At 53.7% G+C, this 21,850-nt stretch overlaps 1 protein-coding gene across 7 annotated transcripts in view; it reads left to right on the forward strand.

Annotated features, from left to right (window-relative positions):
• CKAP5 (cytoskeleton associated protein 5) overlaps positions 1–21,850 on the forward strand; it is a 1,152,983-nt gene that overhangs the window by 1,097,455 nt on the left and 33,678 nt on the right. For all 7 annotated transcript variants that reach the window (XM_085646654.1, XM_085646649.1, XM_085646653.1 and 4 more), the window contains 2 exons: positions 7,625–7,708; positions 7,823–7,979. In XM_085646654.1, the coding sequence (XP_085502780.1) occupies positions 7,625–7,708; positions 7,823–7,979 (241 nt within the window). The remainder of the gene's footprint in view (positions 1–7,624; positions 7,709–7,822; positions 7,980–21,850) is intronic.

The raw sequence follows: 21,850 nt of genomic DNA on the forward strand, positions 1-21,850 counted from the left end.
TCCCATCCGGTGCACCTACTGGTCCTGTGGGTTCTTTGGCCTATACTCTGGGAGTGCCGCAGCATTACGCTCAGGCCCAGTTTATGCCCTTCCTGCCGATGGTGCCTTCGTGGCAGTTTCCGGCGTCGTCTGGGGATCCATCTCGGCTTCGAATGGATTGACCTTCTTCGGAGCCTTCCTCGACGCCATTGCAGTCTACCTCGAGGTCGGCGGCGCCGGAGTCTGGGTCGGGGGTGCCGGACGCGGCGCCGCCGACCTAGACGACGCCGTTTCCACGGATCCGCTCAAGAAGAGGCCCAAAGGGTCTTGGATGAAGAACGATATAGAGTGGAGGTGGAGGAAGGTGAGGTTGACACGTCCTCTGAGTTTGAGGGGATTCAGGAGGCTAGTGGCCTGGACATGACTCTGGAGTGGGAGCATTCTTCTTCTAGGTCCTCTCCGCCGCAGGAACTGGCCTTCTATCATATGGTGATAAAAAAGGCCGCAGAGCTGTTGGAACCTTCTTACGGAGGTGCTACATTCGCCTTCCTCGACCAGTGAGCCTTTGCTGCCTTTTAATGAGGCTATTTTGGAGCCAATTGTGGAAGTCTGGCGTAAGCCGCTATCTTCACCAGCAGTCTCCAGGCAGGTGGCGAGAAGATATAGGGTGGCTCCTGGGGATCCAGATTTTCTATCTTCGCACCCTATGCCAGAAAGTCTAGTGGTGCAGGCGTCGTGCTCGAAGCATGCTTCAGGAGCATTCCCTCAGACTCCTGCGGACAGGGAGTCAAAAAAAGGTTGATCAAGCGGCTAAGAAAACCTTTTCATCTGGGAGCATGGCGCTTAAGTCCACTAATGCCACGTGCTTGCTAGGGCGCTATGTTCATGCTTTGATGGACTCGAAATCTTTAGCCCCTAAGCTGCCAGACGGTGATAAGGCGTCCTTTATGGAGGTGGTCGCAGATACTCAGGCCGCTGCGAGACAGGTGATTCAGTCGGGCCTTGATACGGCTGATTCAGTGGTGAGAGTAATGGGGTCGTCTATAGCCACTAGGAGGCAGGCGTGGCTTCGCTCGTCTGGCTTCTCTACGGACGTTCAGGCCACCTTGGTGGATTTGCCCTTTGACGGACAAAAACTTTTTGGTGAAAAGGCTGACTGCCCTACAGAGATTTAAAGAGAGTAGGGTAACAGCTAAATCTTTAGGTCTGTAGGCTCCTGCTAAAGGATTTGGACTCAAGAAGTTCAGGGGTTTCGGGAGGTCTTCATTTCGCTCCTACCGGCTGTAGGAGAGTAGGGTCTGCTTTCTATGTTCACCCCCACCTTTTGCTTTACTGGTTTTCGACTTAGATGTGGCTGTGGGCCTGCTAATCAGACCCACAGCCCTGCTGTTCTCTCTCTAAATTAATGCTGTGTACTTTAGGTGCATAACCCATTTGGATAGGATCACCTTATTGGCCCCTGTATAGTGTACCCTAGGCCTACCAGGGGCTGCAGCATGTATTATGCCACCCCTGGCCTGGCCTTCCATTATGACACAACTGGCTGATCACTCAGCTGGGGCAGGGTCGTGTAATCACCCCTTGCTTAGGTGTAGTATTCCTATACCTACCTTATATATAGACACATGTGTACCTATCCGCCACTCCTATGGCAGGCCTTAACAATCCTGGAGGCAGAGTGCTTGGTAACCTGTGAGATAGTGCTCTAGCATGAGCTGAGCCTGTCTGCAGCTTTCGGAACCATGTCCTTATAGCTGTTCTATGATATAGCCTACCATATACTCTTAAAAGTGCCTTATAATCTTCAACGGTTATGGTAACTATGGTTTGGCTTTATCAAAACATGTCGTGTAAGGTGTCTAACACTTTGGAATAATACCCCCATACCATTTCTGGTAATGAGGATATTATCCCTCCCTTCTAGAGGGAGAAGACATGTTGAAACCTACTTACCCGGTTAAAGTTAACCAGAGCCCCAGCATCACAAAATGGATGCTGCTGCCACGACACAAGTCTGACCTCCTGCTGCTGGGAGTGATCCCGGCACGGGAGGCTCGGACAATAGGTTTCCTGCCTTGGGAGGTGCGAGCACCACCCAAACAGGCCTTAGTGTATTGGGGCAGGGAGGGATGAAAGAAACGAGACACTGCCTGGGGCACACAAGGTGTCCCATGCATAGTCAAGTTCAAACCGGTGCTGGGGCACTCCAGCCCCAGTCCTGGCACGAAACTGGACAAAGGGAAGGGGGTGTAACCACCCCCCTCCCAGATCCCACCCATAAGGCGTGACCTAGCAGGCAACCCAGCCCCCCAGATTAGTATAAGTGTGGTAGCTGGGCACCAGGAGATTAGATTATCCTGAACCTGCAACTTGAACAGAAACTCTGGACCTTCGACATTCGACGAAAGAAGAAGACTGAAGAATCTCCCTTGTGGCCAAGGAGTGGCTACCCTGTGCAAACAGGCACCATCAACAGACTTTCCCTTTGCTTTGCTGAATTTCTACGAGGGACTGACTGCAGAGCCTTGACTTCCAGACTTCTCCGACCCTGATCCACAGCCGAGCTGAGATCCGTGGAGGCGACGAGAGACGTGGGACCGGCTACCTGGGAAAAGTGGCGAGTATCTTCCAGCGCAGCTTCTGAGGTACCCTTGACGTCGTGCACCGGGGATTGAGAAGCCCCAACCCCAAGCACCATCATCACCGAAGATCAGCCCCCCCACACTCCACGAGTCCTACGTGGGGCCCTTCTGCATTTTCCTGCTTGCCGCGTCTGTCTGGTTGCTTGCCCGTTGGCTAGCGGCCTTTGCGACGACACACCTTTGAATCTTCACTGCTGGTATGGCTCCTCCAGACTGGCTCCTGCTCCTCTGCCAAAGAGAAGCACCCCAGACCTTCCTGGTCTGCACCAGAAGCAAGTCCTCCATTCTTCGTGGGTTCCGCTTGCCAAGGCTTGGTGAGTCCTAGTTCAACTTTGACGCCGCCGACAGCAAGAACCTTCGTGGGACAGCTCGCCTCCTGGTCCTGGTCGTCCTCGACGTCTCCTGGTACCCGTGGCTGCTGCGACAAGCTTCACCTCTTCACCTGCAATCTTCACGACATCGCCTGGTTCCACGTGGTCACTGGCTAGTGACCTTGACTCTGTCCCTTCTGCTTGCAGGTACCCTTCCTTCTTGATCCCGGCCTTGGGATCCACCGGGCACTCTACACTGACTGCCTGTCAGCAACTTTCCTTCAGGCATCCATAGAAGTCCACGACGAAACCCGACGCAAGTTCACACCTATACACCCGCAGCCTGTGGGCTAGGTAACTTGGGTACTTCGGTGCTCACAAGGGTAGTGACTATCCTAGGGTCTAGTTTCCGAGTCTCGACTTTCTAGCTACTCCAGAAGTGTCCTAAAACTGCTTATTTCAAAACTGTACTATTTCTATCGATTATACGCATTACGCGTGAGTGTTTCCACTCTGCACCTGAATCCCGTGGGCCTCCCACTTCCTAACTGTTGGTAGGGTAGTGTAGCCCCAGCGATTCCCTAGGCCTATTCTATTTCCGTGACAGTGGTCCTTATACCACTTTAGTATATGGTTTGCGTGGCCCCTAGAGCCTAACTGTATTACTTACCTGTGTGACTTAATGTATGCTTACATAAGACTGTGTTGTACTTACCTCGAATCTCATAAAGAGTGCTGAGGGTTTGACTAGAATAAATACACTTTATTTTATATATATATCTGTTGTGGTGTCCATTCATTTGGTATTCAAGGGATTATATATGGTATCACAGCTGGCTTCACATGCCATTCAGAGTTTAGCCTAAGACTGCTCTTGTCCATGCTACCACTAGGATAGCTGGTCTATAAGGTTGACTTTACAACCAATCACCATAAGGGTTGCTTGGACTGATATAAGGTGTACACTAGAACTAGTGACATCATACATCAGGCCAACTTCTCACAGTCGCTCTATTGCATTTTCAATTAAGGTTGTGGTCTACAGTTGTCCGTGATACTTCGACCCATCGGTATAGGTTTCTTACTGTGAGGCTTCTGCCTTGCCTGCCTGTCACAGGGGCGTTTTTCAGCATTGCTGTGCTCCTCTTTGTCCATGTTGGCTGCTCCTCTTTTTGCCAGCCCCTGTCCCTTGGGGACCTTGTTCTGTTCCATTCAGGCACAGTTCTTCCACGGCTGACACCCTGTCATCATTTAGCGCCAGGGCAGTGCGGCACACTTCTTTAGTATTTGCACGTAGTGGGAGTGCACCCTGGTATGATTCACCATCATAGGGTGTTTGCGTTCTTTCTTCCGCTTCTGCTCCTCCCCTCTTCGGGATGGATAATAGTTTCACGTACTTTGGCCATGTCTGGACTTGTTCTTGAAGGTGGCGTCTTCACCATGTACATGTCCTTGTGCCCTCCATTTCTGGGCACTCCCCCAACAGGAGTTTTTTCTCTTTCCCTGCTGCTTTTCGCACAGGTGTCTCCACACTTCTGCTTTGGGTTCCTGCTGTCCCACTCTCAAGGGGAGTGTTCTCTTCAGGATACTCGCTTCTTGGGTCCCTGGGCCATTAGCTTGATCCTGACTGTTTCCACTATCGTGTTTGGCTTAATCTCCTTATCTGTGTAGTGGGGGACCGTGGCTCCTCCAAGGCGGGTGGCTGATGTCGCTTACGGGTCCGGGCATTGTCCTGTCCAATTCTGCTTCCACATGATTGTTGGTACTTTTCACGTACCATCGTCTTGTATTATGTAACGCATAATTTTATGCGTGATCTTAATCTATATCTGCTCTGTGCTCTTCGCACAGCAGAGTTCCACAAGCAACCTCCCTTCCTGTGGTGTCTGTGGTCTTCGCCCCGGTCTGCTCATTCTACAAGCTCTTGTGTGTGTCTCCAGCTTGCCAGATACCCCTTTTTACCGATGGTCTGCTTGCTAATGCATCCTTCACATCTGGGCTGCTCCCGCTACCCTAAGGGGTTTTTTTTCCTATGCTTCGTGTGGTTCTAGCGCCCACACGCGTGTGTTCTTGTCTTCCACATGGCTATAGTTTTTACTGTAGTCCTGTTCTGGGTACTTCTGCTTGTCACAGTCAGCCCTCTCCTGTCTTGTGACAGGACGCCTGTGTACTGGAGTGTCTTGTATTTCTGGTACTACCGACACTTACTGGCCATGGGTCGGCCCTCTGCCACTGCTGCCCCACGTATTTTGGCTGGTGCGGGTTAGACAGTGTTTTTTTCCACTGTTGTGCATACTGGACCAGTATGCGCTGACCCAGTCATACCAGTTTGTCATCTCTGGGTTTTACTTGCAGTCACAACATCGGATCCTGCGGATCCATTGGACCCTAGGCTCAGTTCCGCTTCTTGCAAAGCTATGAATTCTCACTTCCGCACCAACATTTCTAACTTGTGCTTCTTTCTCTCAACCCGCATCTACATACGGGAGTGTTCGTGCTCTTCTTTCACAGCTTGTGGTGCCTTTGCCTCCCAATGTTTCCCTCTCTTTTCAGAGCTTCGTGGTCTGGTGTGGCTGCGCTGGCTTGCGGTCCCCACCATGTTTCGTCACCTTGCTGGCGTTTAAGTTCTCTTGGGAACTTAGTGGGGTTCGGTCGCAGACCCGCCTTCTCTATGGGTATGGCTTTGGTTTCTATTCTGAGTTAAGTAATCTGTGGCTAGATGTCTGTATCAGATGGATGAGTTACTTTCCGTCGGTAACGATGTACCTGGTAGAGACACAGTCTAGCCGCAGATTCCTTAACACCCGCCCATCCTCCCCGTTCTGCGTGGACCTTTTCAGGTCAGGCTTCCTGCATTCGCCTCCCTCTGGGTGGCTTTGTCTTTCTGCGGGGTGTCATCTTTCACTTCAGTCCTACACGGAATGCTTCATTCTGAATTGCTTGCTCTACTCCGCCCATTCTTGTGATTGGGCGGTATGCCCATGTCGTGCCCTTTTTCCATCCCTATGCCCTGGGTTGTCCAGTGTGGGATCTAATCATGCTATCCCCTTAATCGCCTTGGGGTCTCTTACCTCCCCTGTGGTTCATTGGTTTGGAGTCTATTGGCTCTGCCTCTATTGGTCTCTTACTGGGGATACAACGTCCTTTTCTGGTGCAGTCTTGTGGTGGATTTTCTTTGCTCATGTGTTCCAGACTTTTTGTCCTTCACGGTTATATATTGTGGTTGCAGACTGTCGTCTGCCATGCTGTTTTTTTTACATCTTCTGCCTCCTTGAGGGCTTAGCCTTCGCTTTTGCGGGGTTGCTTCTCAGAGCGGTGCCCTGCTCTTTCCCTTCGTTATTTTGCAGTATATAGTGCCTAGCACTATCCTTGGTGGTGCTGTTTTTCACCGTTCGATTTATTTTTATTTTTTCATTCTTTACCACACTGTTCCCATACTGTCACAGTTGTTGGCGGTGGCTCCGTGTTGTGGCGTGGAAAAGATTTTTCAACTAAAACCAACGTCCGTGCGCCGGGAGGGGCATATATTGGTCCAGTTGACGTCACGCCCACGGACGAAGTCAAGGTGGCGGCGCGTGCAGAAGTGCTGCTGCGGAAAGTTTTCTGGATCCAGTCTGACGCCTGGGTATATGCTAAGTTAAGAAATCTGCTGTTAGACTGTGTCTCTACCAGATACATAGTTACCGAAGGTTAGTAAATCGTCCTTCGCAGCACAGGACCTCAACAGTTAAAGAAGCCTGCTGGGGCAAGTTAGTAGACTAGTCTTCAAACTGCTGCCACCGTGCAGCACCAAATACCAAGACCCGACTTACAGAGTTGCACCCGAGTTTGCTGAGCCTTGGAGTGCTGTCTGAGATCTGCTGAGACCCTCAGAAAGAGAGTTATTGACCCAGCAAGCATGGAGAAAGAGTAGTGGGCACTACAAGTGTGCATGTCAGTTTGACTGACTGTCTTAGGGCGGCCAAACCGACATGCTCACTTGGATATCTCCAGGCGGTTGCATGGAGAACAGAAGGCACAGGCTCCCAGTGCTTGTGATAGTGCAAAACCAGCCCGCTCCGCCCAATTCCTGTGCTTCTCTCATGCTGGGAAATATTACTAGCATGGGGGCAGTGTCTTGATTGACACAGGGGAGTCTGGGAGCCTGTGCATCAGGAACAAAGGAGCAGCGAGACCAAATAAGTGTGGGGTTTTTTTTGGGTTTTTTTTTGTCTCCCACGCTACCCCACCACTTTTCCCTGTTGGCAGCCACTACTGTAAACAATCTGTACTCAATGATTAATGATGCAAGAGGAGATTTAGAGGAGTGCGAGTTACTTGATGTCATTCATGGTTGTTTTCATCTAACATCACATGTTTCGACCAGCATGTGCTAGGACCTGCTGCAGTACTGTTCATTGGTGGACATGCCATACTGTCGCACTAGGAAGTGATGGCTCCATTTTGAAAACTGACCGTATTGACTTTTATGGACTTAAAAGCTGCAGGAATCTTGCATAAGTAATGCTGTGTCAAAGGCATGAAAGAATTGAGATTTGCTGCCTTTTACTTTTTCTAGCTCTAGATTGTACCCTATGTTGTTTTTGTCAAAGTATTCTGGTCCTGCTTCAACTCTATGAACTGCAACTGCAATGTAGCCTATTTACTACTATACCTATTACCATTAACCTACATTATGTGTTTTCTTTCTAGGATGAAAAGGCCTCCAAGGCAAAAGTGAGTGACATTTTAGCAGAAATATTTAAGAAGATTGGCTCCAAAGAGAATACCAAAGAGGTAAGCACTTTGAGCACTTAGGGGCCTACATGCAGTGGTGGGAAGCGAAGTCAGTCTAATCAAAGCATTCTTTTTCAGTGTCTCAGACATCATCGAACTGTTATTTACCCACAGGGCCTTGCTGAGCTCTATGAGTACAAGAAGAAATACTCAGACACTGACATCGAGCCCTTCTTGAGAAACTCCTCGCAGTTCTTCCAGAGCTATGTGGAGCGAGGTCTGCGTATCATTGAGTCTGAGCGAGAGGGCAAAGGTCGAATCACATCAACAGGTATCTCCACATCCGTGCAGAATGACCACAAATAAATGAACCTGGTTACCTAATTGAAGGCTTCCTCCAAGCTTTGGTGTGAACTGTTTCTGCTGCTGCTAGAGTGCATGCATTTCTTTCATTAGCATCATCCAGGTATTTGTGTGGTTTCTAGAACTGCCTGCATAACCGTGCCGCTTACTTTGGCTTTTTTGTAGCATTGGTTAAAAGTGGTTCTGGCACTGGTCCTCGCAAGTTTGCGCTGCACTTTTCAAGTGTTTAGTTCCTGGCAGTGCTGTTTCATTGTATGCTTTACTTACACTTGTAGTTTCCTCTGCTAGTTTGCACTGCTTACTGATTTATTTCCGGGACCACAAATCCTGCACATGTTTTTCCACTTAACCTTGTCCGTGTACACTATTGCACCAAAATCTGCACTTCACTTTTATTTCAGCAACATCTAAACATGACTCGGGATGTGATGTTTTATGTTCACTTCTTCCTGCAGATTAGTTTATTGGTGGAAATATCCCAAGGCACATGGCCTGGGGCCTTCTTCCATTTAAGGAAGAAAATAGAGCAAGTTTGTGATTGGAATGCCACTGGTATTTCCCCCAGAAGTAATGGTACTTTGTTTCCTATTTTTATGTAATCTGTAGCTAAGCAATTTTTGTAGACCACTGCCTTTGTTTTGACCTGATGCATGGCCTCCTACTGCCTTCAAGCTTTTTGAGGACTGCAAGTGCCAGTTTTCTGTCGGACCTGAGCCATGTGTTTGATCATTAACCATCTTAGAGTTCTGCTTAATCATGGATAAGAAGACCAATAACATCTAAGACGAACAGCAATATACAGCTAATGTGCCAGATTTTAACTGCCTGTAGAAGAGTTCTTCTTGGTCTTGTTAATTCTTAGATCGGAGCTAAAACTGCAGTGCTGCTTAGGCTAGACGCAGGAGGTAAACCCTCTGATGGATTGATTTTCTCCCAGATTACTGGCCTATAAAAAACTTTTTTTCCAAGCAATGTCATCTAGCGAGGTCAGGCTGACTGGGCCTACTACTTCATTGCGTCTCTCCAACATGCCTCAACTGTGATAGAAGGGACGGCGTTTCAGTATTGCCCACTGCCTTGCGAAATATTCTCGGACAGATTCCCGTCAGGTTTGCAATCTGCTTGGCTCGCGAACACAAGGCCGCCTACAATACCTGCCACTCCTTCCTTGCCAAAACGTTTCTTCAGACCGGTGGGCACGTCAACTCATAATCTCATGTAGGAGTGCAACAAACCCTCAGACCTCTTCGTTCTGGAGGACATTGAAGGGGGAACATCAGCCACAACCGTCGGTGGCAAATGAAGAGGCTTTCTCCCCTGAAAAAGCTTTGGCTCCAATCTGCAGATCAATAACCTTCCACTAGCCCAGCTGTCCGTGAGTGCAGCCACCCTTCACCCTCGACACCACCCTCAACCCGAGCAGCCCTCTGCCAAAGGGCACTCAGCCACTCTGGAGCACCAGAGACTGGCTTTTGGACCACCACTGCCTTCGGGCCATGGTCGGCACGTACAGACTGTGGAATCTGAAAGAAACACGTTAGTTAGATTCCTCACCTTAGAATATCCCCAGGCGTCAGACTGGATCCGGAAGATTTTTCGTCAGCAATACCCCTTGCGCGTCGCTAGGCGTCGTCTGCGGCTCCGCGTCCGTCGTCGGCGTCGTGCGCCGGGATGACGTCGTCGGAGTACTTAGACGCCGCCCTCGCGCGCTGACGTCAGTTCTTCTTTTTTCCGCGCCAGTAAGCGCAGATCCGGGAGAGCTACCCCTTTTAGTCTTTTTTGACTAACTCTTTTTGATCATTTTTGATCCCTGTCTGTCGACATCTGGTGCCGGTAGGATGCCTGGGTTCAAGGCTTGTGAAGACTGTCATCGACTGATGTCGGTGACCGATCACCACCGCCGGTGCCTCTATTGCTTAGGCCTCGACCACGACGCGGAGTCGTGCAACGACTGCCAGGCCCTGACTTCGAAGGCTAGGCGGGAGCGGTCCCGCAAGCTTCTCGAGCTTCGCCACTCGGCTCCGCGTCGTGCGCGATCCCGGTCCAGGAGGAGGTCCAAGGATCGCTCGCGGAGCCCTAGCCGACGCCACCATCGATCGTCGGGCTCCAAGTCGTCGGGTAAGTCCAAGCACTCAAAGAAGTCCAAGAGGCGACATCGCTCTTCGGACTCCCCTCGCCGGTCGCGCGACTCGGCCGAGGGTCCAAGTGGTTCCACCCCCGCGGCTCCGGCGGAGCCGCAGGTGCCGCGTCCGCCCCCATACCTTCCGGTCCCTGGGGCTGACGCGGCGCCGGCGGAGATCAGCGCCTTCCTCTCGGCCATGAGGAGCCTGGCCCCGCCGTCGACGCCCGCTGGCGCGCCTTCGGGCCCCGCGGGCTCGACTGGGCGACCTCGCGTGCCGGCGGCTCCGGCCCCGGCGCCGTCGACGACTCCGGTCTCGACGCCGCAGGTCCCCGCGGGGCCCATGCCTGGGCCCCAGTCGACGCCGGTTGACCTTGTCACTCCTCCACCGGCGCCGACGCCTGAACCACCGACGCCGTCACCGGCGCCGCCGACGCCGACGCCAGTGACGCCGACGCCCCAGTTTAGCCCTCATCCGGACCCGACGCCGGCACGGCGTCCGCCGACGCCGCATCCGACGCCGCTAGAGACCTACCATCTCTACAGTCCGGTTCCGATCATTCCTCCTGTTTATCAGGAATCGGAAGAAGGGGGCGACTGGGAGGGGTTCGAGGACCCTCTGGCTGTTCAGTCACAGCTTTCTCAGGACTGGGCAGATGAACTGGGGGAGGCCAGCGGGCTGGACACCTCGCCAGACGCTGGATTCACTTCTCCTCCGACCGTGGCTTCGGAGGAGGGTGCAGCATTTTCTGTGGTGCTGCGCAAGGCGGCTGAGGCCCTTTGGCTCGAGTTGCCTGCCGTGGCTGTGAGGACCAACATCCTCACTGAGGTGCTTCAAACCTCAGCAAGCTCCACTGAGCCTCTGCTGCCGTTTAACGAGGCCCTCACTGACGTTCTGCAGGGCACCTGGTCCAAGCCCTCCACGGTTCCTCCTGTGGATAGGAACGTTGCCAGGCGCCACCGCCCTGCTCCGGGCGACCCCAGCTTCCTGTCCCAACACCCCACCCCCGAGAGTCTGGTTATCCAGGCCTCTACTTCCCAATCCTCCTTCCCGACCGCTCCGCCGGACCGGGATTCCAAGAGACTCGAGCAGTTTGGCAAGAAACTGTTCTCGTCCCTTAGTTTGGGCCTGCGGTCCTTAAATACCGCCTGTCTCTTGGACCGTTATTCCCATTCCCTGTGGGATACGGTGGAGGACGTGCTGCCCCTGTGTCCGGCCACGTCTTTCCCAGGCTCTGGCCGATGGGAGGGATGCAGCACGGCACGCCATAAGATGTGGGCTTGACACCACGGACTCGCTAGGTCGGGCGATTTCCACCACGGTGGCGCTCCGCCGCCACGCCTGGATGCGGTCCACGTCATTTTCCGGGGATGTCCAGAACACCCTCATGGACATGCCCTTTGATGGCACTCGCCTGTTTGGTGAGAAGGCGGACAGTGCGCTGAACCGCTTTAAGGACTCCCGGGCTACGGCCAAGTCCTTGGGCCTCTCGGCTCCGCGGGCGCACACCTCCGCTTTTCGCCCCTTTCGTGGCCAAGGAAGGGGCGCCTCCTCACGTCCGCAGAGCCACCAGCCGCAGAACCAACCTGCGCGCGGTCGCGGACGTGGCTTCCGCCGTGGCGGAAATGGAGGCCGACGTGGTCAGCCCACATCCACCCCGGCAGCATCCGCCTCAAAGCCTTCCTAGTCCGAGCTTTCAGGCCCATACCACGCCAGTGGGCGGCAGAGTTCGCCATCACCTGCTCCACTGGCGGTCCATAACATCGGACAGGTGGGTGCTGCAAATCGTCCGAAGGGGCTACTCCCTCCCCTTCGAGACGACCCCTCCAGCCATGCCACCACAGCACCACCGTATCTCGGGGGATCATTTGGATCTTCTCCGCGAGGAAGTTTCGGCTCTCTTGGCCAAGGGGGCCGTCGAGCGCGTTCCGAGTCCAGAAGTAGGTCGTGGTTGTTATTCCCACTACTTTCTGGTTCCCAAGAAGGGCAAGGGGGGCCTGCGCCCTATCTTGGACCTCCGAAACGTCAATGCCTTCCTCCGAAAGGAAAGGTTCAAGATGCTAACGTTGGCTCAGGTTTTAGCTGCCCTAGACCCTGGAGACTGGATGGTAGCGTTGGACTTGCAGGACGCATATTTCCATATCCCCGTCCTGCCGGCCCACCGGCGTTACCTGCGGTTCACGGTGGGCCAAGAGCACTTTCAGTTTACCGTGCTCCCCTTCGGCCTCACCAGTGCCCCTCGGGTGTTCACGAAAGTGATGGCGGTGGTCGCAGCTCATCTGCGCAGATCAGGGGTCCCAGTCTTCCCCTATCTCGACGACTGGTTGTTGAAGGCGGGCTCGCCCCAGGCAGTCGTCTCCCACCTCCAGACTACGGCGGATCTCCTGCATTTGCTGGGGTTTTCCATCAACGTGCCGAAGTCACACTTGAGTCCCTCTCAGAAGCTCCTCTTCATCGGAGCGGTTCTCGATTCGGCGCAGTTCCGGGTCCATCCACCGGAACAGCGGGTCCGGGATATACAGGCCCTGATTCCCATCTTTCGGCCTCTATCCCGGGTTTCGGTCAGGCTAGTGTTGCGGCTTCTGGGGCTGATGGCCTCCTGCATCCTACTAGTGCATCACGCCAGGCGGCGCATGCGGGCTCTGCAGTGGGACCTGAAGTTTCAGTGGGCCCAGCATCACGGCAACCTGTCCGACCATGTCTTGATCTCGGAGGGCACTGCACAGCAGTTGCAGTGGTGGCTCACGGACCGCGAGTTGGTCAAGGGCAAGAGCCTCTCCCTTCCCCAACCGGAGCATGTCGTAGTGACGGATGCGTCCCTCCTGGGTTGGGGTGGCCATATGGGAGAGGCGGAGATCAGAGGCCTCTGGTCTCCGGCGGAGTCTCGTCTCCACATCAACCTGTTGGAGTTGAGAGCGATCCGGCTTGCACTGAAAGCCTTCCTTCCCTCTGTCAGGGGAAGTGTCGTGCAGGTGTTCACGGACAACACCACCGCCATGTGGTACTGCAACAAACAGGGCGGGGTGGGGTCGTGGACCCTTTGTCAGGAGGCTCTGCGCCTCTGGACATGGCTGGAACACCAGGGCGTCACCCTGGTGGTTCAACATCTGGCGGGCTCTCTGAACGCCAGAGCAGACGAACTCAGCCGCCGGTGCATGATGGATCACGAATGGCGTCTGAACTCCGAAGTGGTGCAAGGCCTCTTTCAGCAGTGGGGAGAGCCTCGGTTAGATCTATTCGCCACCGACGAGAACGCGCAATGTCAGCAGTTCTGCGCGTTGGAATTTCCAAGGCGGCACTCGCTCGGCGACGCTTTTCGTCACGAGTGGAGTTGCGGTCTGTTGTACGCCTTTCCGCCTATACCACTTCTGCCCAGAGTGCTGAAGAAGATCAGGCGCGACCGGGCCCAAGTCATCTTGGTGGCTCCGGATTGGGCACGAAGATACTGGTATCCCGAGCTACTCAGTCTGTTGACCGATCCCCCGATACGTCTGCCCCTTCGGGAGGATCTTCTGTCGCAGCAGCAGGGGACGGTCCTCCACCCGAACCTGTCCAGCCTCCACCTCCATGCGTGGAGATTGAGCGGCGGCAGTTGATGCCATTTGACTTGCCTCCTGAAGTCTGTGATATCATTCTGGCAGCCAGGCGTCCCTCCACAAAGTCGGTATACGCCTGCCGGTGGAACAAATTTGTGGCATGGTGCACAGCAAAGGCTGTGGATCCCCTTTCCGCCCCTCTTTCTGAGGTTCTCCTCTTCCTTCTTTCTCTGGCCCGGCAGGGCTCTGCCCTGGGCACCCTGAAAGGTTATCTTGCTGCCATCTCCGCCTTCTTGCGGCTTCCTGATCAGCCTTCTCTTTTCAAGTCCCCTGTGGTTACACGCTTTCTCAAAGGCATTACACACACGTTCCCTCCTGTCCCTTTTGTAATGCCTCAGTGGGACTTGAATCTGGTTTTGACATTCCTGATGTGCGCTCCCTTCGAGCCTCTTCACAATTGCCCTCTTCGTCTTCTAACTCTAAAGACTGCTTTTCTGGTAGCCATCACCTCGGCTAGACGGGTGAGTGAGCTCCAGGCTTTATCTTCAAAGCCTCCTTTTCTCTCTGTTCATCCGGACAAGGTTGTCCTTCGGCCTCGTCCCTCTTTTCTTCCTAAAGTGGTGACTCCATTTCACCTTGGGCAGTCTGTCACCTTGCCCACCTTCTTTCCGCCTCCGCATCCTTCCAAAGAGGAAGAGAGGCTCCACCGTCTGGACCCAAAACGTGCGCTCTCCTTCTATCTGGACCGCACAAAACAGTTCCGGGTGGACGACCAGCTTTTTGTTGGGTACGTGGGCGCTAAGAAGGGGAAAGCTGTGCACAAACGAACCATCTCTCGGTGGGTCGTTTTGTGTATAAAAATCTGCTATTCCTTGGCTAAAAAGGACCCTCCTGTTGGGCTGCGCGCCCATTCTACTCGGGCCACGGCGGCTACTACTGCCTTGGGACGGGGAGTCCCTTTGCAGGACATCTGTCAGGCGGCGACGTGGGCTTCTCTACACACGTTTGCCAGGCATTATTGCCTTGACAGCCAAGTCCGGAGGGATGGCTTCTTTGGCCGTTCTGTCCTCCAGGACTTTCTGGTGTGATCTTGGTTCGCAGACCCACCACCGGGGATGGTATTGCTTGGGTATCTATTCTAAGGTGAGGAATCTAACTAACGTGTTTCTTTCAGATGAACAAGTTACTAACCTTCGGTAACGATGTATCTGTAAGAAACATTAGTTAGTTAGATTCCTCACCGACCCTCCCATCCTCCCCGTTCTGCGAACTGACATCTAGGGTTAAGGTTGTCCTTTCAGGCCCCTAGATTTTATTTTTGGCACCAGTGTCGGTCTTTGCATGGCTCTGCGTTCCTGGCGCGGAAGGCTATGTACAAGAACTGACGTCAGCGGCGTCTAAGTACTCCGACGACGTCATCCCGGCGCACGGCGCCGACGACGGACGCGGAGCCGCAGACGACGCCTAGCGACGCGCAAGGGGTATTGCTGACGAAAAATCTTCCGGATCCAGTCTGACGCCTGGGGATATTCTAAGGTGAGGAATCTAACTAACTAATGTTTCTTACAGATACATCGTTACCGAAGGTTAGTAACTTGTTCTTCTCTGCCCATCTATGGCTCGACCCCGAAGTGTCAGACCCACTTCTGCGCCCGCTATTCTGACACTGGCCCCAGAGCCAACCTTCGGCACCAACCTCATCTGCCTTGGTGCTGACCAGAAGTTCGGCACCAAAACTGAAAGCACCTATGGAGCCAAAGACTTCAGCATCAACCAGCAGGTCTGATGCCGGCGCAGTCAAGCAGTTACTCCACAAGCTGCTGGAGGAGATTGACTCAAGACGGACATCTTGTCATCCACCCCACTCCCCCACCCCCCTACAAGCCAGATAGTTGCTAGTCCTTTGGGCCCTGCGGTTCCACACTTGAAACCTCAGCTGTCCTTCGAGGAAGACTTGGACATTCCAATTCCACCCAAAACAGCATAGGAAAGCGCACAAGTCTACCAGCCCCTTACCACATGCGCAACCTCACCCTGCTCCTCAGCCTTCACCCTCCCTGCCTGCTTCTCCAGGGGACCCCTTGATACCACTCCTCGGGTCTCCACACTCTGACATGGGTGGGCATCTTGGAGGGTACGAAACATTTGACACAACTCCGCATGGTAATCTATGGGACTCCTATGATGCAGACCCACCTTGGGTTGGGACACAGGGCTTAAACTTTAACCTGTCTGCACCTTATCTCCAGACAATTTCTCATCCTATCATTAACTGATTGGTAGGGCTGCCTTATTTCATAAAGTCTCTGTATACAGAGCTCCTAGTGGAGGACTTTTTTTTTGAAGCCCTCTCATCCACTCACCGTTCTACTCTGTAGCTCCCCATGCTAAAGGGCCTGCTATGCCAACTTCAACCTCTTCAAAGACCCCATCCGAGCCAAGCCATAACATCTGGGATTGATAAAGTATAAAACCTCCCCTACTGACCCCATTTACATTCGTGGTCCGCTCCCACCGACTCTCTGGTGGTCACTACTACTTGTAAACAAGCCAACTCCCAGGACAGCGGGGATGCTCCACCACCGAGAAGGAAGTAAAGGCAAAGATGCAGCAGGGAAAAGGAGAGCCGCGCAGTGGGCTGAGCAATAGTGTATAGCTAATTTTATCAGCATTCTTGCAAGATATGATCGTGCCTACTGGGACGAGAGGGAGGAGCTCCTCCAATACCTCCCAGAGGAGCACAAGAAGGGGACAGGAAATAGTCGGAGGGCAAGCAGATGTCTTACACCTCTATTTGCTGTGCCCTAGATACAGCAGACACCTCTGCCAAGAGAGTAAATTCCAGTGTCCTCTTACGCAGACACATCTGAAAGAGACACGTTAGTGATAGACTCCTTACCTTAGAATATCCCCTGGCGTCAGACTGGATCTGGAAAGCCCATGCGTGTCTGTAGGCGTTATTGTACGGCTCCGCGTACTTCGCTGGCGTCGTAGTCGCCGAGATGACGTCGCTGGAACTACTTAGATGCACTCTGACGTCAGTTATTTCTTTTTTTGCGCCAGCAAGCGCAGCTCCAGAGAGGTCGGTACCCCAGTTACTTATTGACTGAGTTTTTGGGACTTTTTGTCTGTTTTCAAGACACATTTCATTCTACAGGTGCATAGGGATGCCCGGTTTTAAGTCCTGCGCGGCCTGTCTGCGCACGATGTCAGTGACGGACCCGCACTGTGAGTGTCTCTAGTGCCTGGGGTGCAACCACAACTCGGAGTCGTGCCCCCAGTGCCCGGCCATGGCTCTGAAAACTTTGCGGAACCCGTCCCAAAAGTGGCTGGAGGCCTGGGAGTCGGTTCCACGCCGTTCAAGGTCCAGGTCCCGAGGGAGGTCGAGGGACCAGCTGCGGAGCCATCACCATCATTCGAAGTCTTCGCACTCTTGAGTCCGGTAAGGCGAAGCACAAGACGTCGAAGCGTAGTCAGCCTTCCCCTAGCCGGTCGCACGCCATAGCTAAGGGTGCAGGTGATAACGCCCGTGCGGTTCTGGCTGAACCTATGCAGTTGCCGATGGCCTTCCCGCCCTTTATGGGTCCATCCCAGCTGCAGGAGTTCCTGTCCGCAATGACACATATCTTCGGACCGTCTGGCCTCGCCAGTGCGCCTTCAGGCCCCGCGGGCCCGGCTGGGGGTCCTCGTTCTTCAACGTCTCCGGCCCCAACGTAGTCGACGACTCTGGCGTCGATGCCGAGGGACCCCCGTGGATCCAGGCCTGGATCCCCATCCATGCAGGTTGGCCCTGTCTGACCTCCACTGGCATAGAGGACGACACCGACCGCAGACCCGGCCGACCCCGGCCCCCTTCCTGGTGTGGAACAGGTGCCGGAAGGGTGTCTACCGATGCAGATTCCGACGCCGTTTGGGAACATCTATCCCTATATCTACCAACGTCCATATGTTCCACCTGTTCAGTAGGCTATGGAGGACGGGGAGGACTAGGAGGGGTCTGATGACCCTCTCGCAGCTCAATGTGAGTTAGACCCGGACTGGGATGAGGATCCGGGGGATGCAGGTGACCAGGAGTATGCTCCGGAACCTGGCGCGCACAGTCCTTCTACCGTGGCTACAGAGGAGGGTGGATCATATTCTATGGTGTTGTGTAGGGCGGCCGAGGCTCTCCATTTCGAGCTCCCTACTGTGGCTGTGAGGACTAACCAGACAGAGGTGCTTCGGGCAGCTTCTGCTTCTACGGAGCCGTTGCTGCTCTTTAACAATGCACTCACTCTAGGACGTTCTTTTGGGCTCCTGGTCCAGGCCCAACACAGGGGCTCCTGCAGACAAGCACGTCGCCCGGCCCCGAGAGCTTGGTTGTCCAAGCCTCTGCGTCACCAAGCGCATTCCCTTCCGCACCTTCGGACAGGGAATCCAAGAAACTGGAGCAGTTTGGGGAGATTTTTTCTTCCACCAGTTCGGGCCTGCGGTCTGTGAACACCGCATAACTCTTGGGCCGTTACTCTCATTCTGTGTGGGATAAGGTTGCGCAAGTGCTGCCACTGTGTCCGGTGCAGGCTCGGGCAATACTTTCCCAAGCTATTGCTGAGGGGAGAGACTCAGCCTAGTTCACCATCCGGTGTGGTCTTGACACTGCTGACTCGCTGGGCAGAGCGATTTCAACGACAGTGGCGCTACGCCGTCACGCCTGGCTGAGGACGACTGGCTTTTCTGAGGATGTCCAGAACACATTGATGGACATGCCCTTTGATGGCACTCGCCTGTTCGGTGATAAAGCAGATTGCGCGTTGAACGTTTTAAGGACTTGCGGGCTACGGCCAAGTCCTTAGGCCTTTCAGTTACACATACTCCTTCCGCTTCTGCTTTTCGCTCCTTTCGTGGCCAAGGAAGGGGCGCCCAGGCACGTTTGTTTCAGAGCCACAGGCCTGCACAGCAACAGTCTCAGCACAGCCGTGGACATGGGACCTGCAGAGGCGGGTCACGGGGCCAGCGTGCAGGTCAGTCCACAGCCCCTCCTGCAGCCACCGCTTCCAAACCTTCCAAGTCCGGTGTTTCAGGCCCACCAGACGCCATTGGGTGGAAGGATTCGCCATCGCTTCCACCAATGGCGCACCATCACATCGGATAGGTGGGTTCTGCAGCTTGTCCGAAGGGGCTACTCCCTCCCCTTCAAGACTACCTCTCCAGCCATGCCACCACAGTACCACTGCATGTCGGGGGATCACTTGCCACTTCTCCAGCAGGAAGTTATGACCCTTTTGGCCAAGGGGGACCATAGAGCACGTTCCAACGCCAGAAGTGGGTCGTGGTTGTTACTCCCGCTACTTCCTGGTTCCAAAGAAGGACAAGGGCCTGCACCCCATCTTAGACCTTCGGAACGTTTATCGCTTCCTCCGGAAGGAGAAGTTCAAGATGCTCACACTTGCTCAGGTCTTGTCTACCCTAGACCCGCTAGACTGGATGGTAGCGTTGGACTTGCAGGACGCTTATTTTCATATCCCTGTCCTGCTGGCCCACTGACGTTACCTGCAGTTCACAGTAGGCCACGAGCACTTTCAGTTTACTGTGCTCCCTTTTGGCCTTACCAGCGCCCCTTGGGTGTTCACGAAAGTGATGGCGGTTGTCGCAGCTCATCTGCGCAGATCAGGGGTTTCAGCCTTCCCCCTATCTTGACGACTGGTTGTTAAAGGCGGGCTCGCCCCAAACAGTCGTCTTCCACCTCCAGACTACGGCCGACCTCCTGCATTTGCTGAGGTTCTCCGTCAACGTGCCGAAGTCGCACCGAATTCCCTCTCAGAAGCTACTCTTCATCGGAGCGGTTCTGGACACGGTGCAGTTTCAGGTCTATCCTCCCGAACAGCGAGTCCGGGACATTCGGGCTATGATTCGGATCTTTCAGCCCTTGTCCCAGGTTTCGGTCAGGACAACCTTGAGACTGCTGGGCCTCATGACCTCCTGCATCCTGCTCACCAACCATGCCAGATAGCATATACGGGCTCTGCAGTGAGACCTGAAGTTCCAGTGGGCGCAGCATCAGGGGAACCTGTCCGACTACGTCCATATCGTGGAGGGCACTGCACAACAATTGCAGTGGTAGCTCACGAATAAGCATTGGGTCAGCGGCAGATCCCTCTCCATTCCCCAACCGGAGCACACAGTGGTGACAGATGCGGAGATCAGAGGCCTCTGGTCTCCGGCGGAGCCCCGGCTCCATATCAACCTTTTGGCGCTTCGGCGATCCTTCTTGCACTGTAGGCATTTCTTCCCTCTGTCAAAGGGAAGTGGTGCAGGTGTTCAGACCACACTACCGTCATGTGGTATTGCAACAAACAAGGCGGGGTGGGGTCGTGGACCCTATGTAAGGAGGTTCTGCGCCTCTGGACATGGCTGGAACGTCGGGGTGTTTCCTTGACGGTTCAACACCTGGCAGGTTCCTTGAACCCCAGGGCGAACGTACTCAGCTGCCGGTGCATGGTGGATCATGAATGGAGTCTTCACTCACATGTGGGGCAAGGTCTCTTTCAACAGTGAGGAGAGCCTTGGTTAGATCTATTTGCCGCCGAAGAGAACGGGCAATGTCAGCAGTTCTGCGCTTTAGAATTTCCAAGGCGGCATTCGCTCGGGGACGCTTTTCGTCGCGAGTGGACTTGTGGTCTATTGCTTGCCTTTCCGCCTATACCCCTTCTACCCAGAGTTCTGAAGAACATCAGGCACGACCAGGCCCAAGTCATTCTTGTAGGCACGGACTGGAGGATCGGGAGGATCTCTTGTCGCAGCATCAGGGTACAGTCCTCCACCCGAACCTGTCCAGCCTCCTTCTACATGCGTGGAGATTGAGCGGCGACAGTTGATTCCATTTTGACCTCCTTAAGTCTGTGATGTCATTCTGGCAGCCAGGCGTCCCTCCACTGAATCGGCGTACGCCTGCAGGTGGAACAAATTTGTGGCATGGTGCACAGCAAAGGCTGTGGACCCACCTTTCTGTCCCTCTTACAGAGGTCCTTTTGTTCCCTCTTTCTCTGGCCCGGCAGGGCTCTGCTCTGGGAACTATCAAGGGCTACCTTTCTGCAATCTCTGCCTTTCTCAGGCTCCCTGATCAGCCCTCTCTTTTCAAGTCCCTGGTTAATAGATTTCCCAAAGGCATTACTCACCTTTTCCCTCCTATTCAGTTTGTGATGCCGCAGTGGGACTTCAATCTGGTTCTTACTTATTTGATGTGCACTCCTTTTGAGCTGCTTCACAACTGTCCTCTTTGTTTACTAACTTTGAAGACTGCTTTCCTGGTTGCCATCACCTCCGCTAGGCGCGTGAGCTCCAGGCTCTTTCCTGTAAGCCTCCTTTTCTGTCTGTTCATCCGGACAAAGTTGTGCTTCGCACTCGTCCTTCTTTCTTACCAAAAGTTGTCACTACTTTTCACATTGGGCAAACTATCACCGTGCCCACTTTCTTTCCGCCGCCACACTTTCCAGAGAGGAAGAGAAGCTCCACCGTCTGGACCCAACATGTGAGCTTTCATTTTACTTTAATCGCGCACAACAGTTCCAGGTGCATGACCAGCTCTTTGCTGGCTACGTGGGCGCCAAGAAAGGCTGGGCTGTACACAAGAGGACTATCTCCCGCTGGGTCGTGTTGGGTATCAAAGCCTGTTATTCTCGGGCTAAAGAGGAACCTCTGGTGGGGTTGCGTGCCCATTCTACCAGGGCGACCGCAGCTACCACTGCATTGGAAAATGGTGTCCCACTGCAAGACATCTGTCAGGCTGCCATGTGGGCCTCGCGGCACACTTTTACTAAGCATTATTGCCTTGACAGACAAGTCTGGAGAGACGGCTTCTTTGGCCTTTCTGTTCTCCGTGACTATCAGGTGTGATCTTTGTTCGCAGACCCACCAGCGTTGGTATTGCTGTGGTATCTATTCTAAGGTAAGGAATCTATCACTAACGTGTCTCTTTCAGATGCACAAGTCACTTACTTGTGTAACGATGTATCTGTAAGAGACATTTGTTAGTGATAGATTCCTTACCACCCCACCCATCCTCCCCGTTCTAAGAACTGATATCTAGGGTTAAGGTCATCCCTTTCAGGGCCCTAGTTTCAATGAACCAGTGGTCAGTATCTTGCATGGCTCTGCGTTCCTGGCGTGGAAAGTAGTGTACAGAACTGACGTCAGCGCGTCTAAGT

This window comes from Triturus cristatus, chromosome 3_1, assembly GCF_964204655.1.
Source record: "Triturus cristatus chromosome 3_1, aTriCri1.1, whole genome shotgun sequence".
In the NCBI taxonomy this organism is placed as follows: domain Eukaryota; kingdom Metazoa; phylum Chordata; class Amphibia; order Caudata; family Salamandridae; genus Triturus; species Triturus cristatus.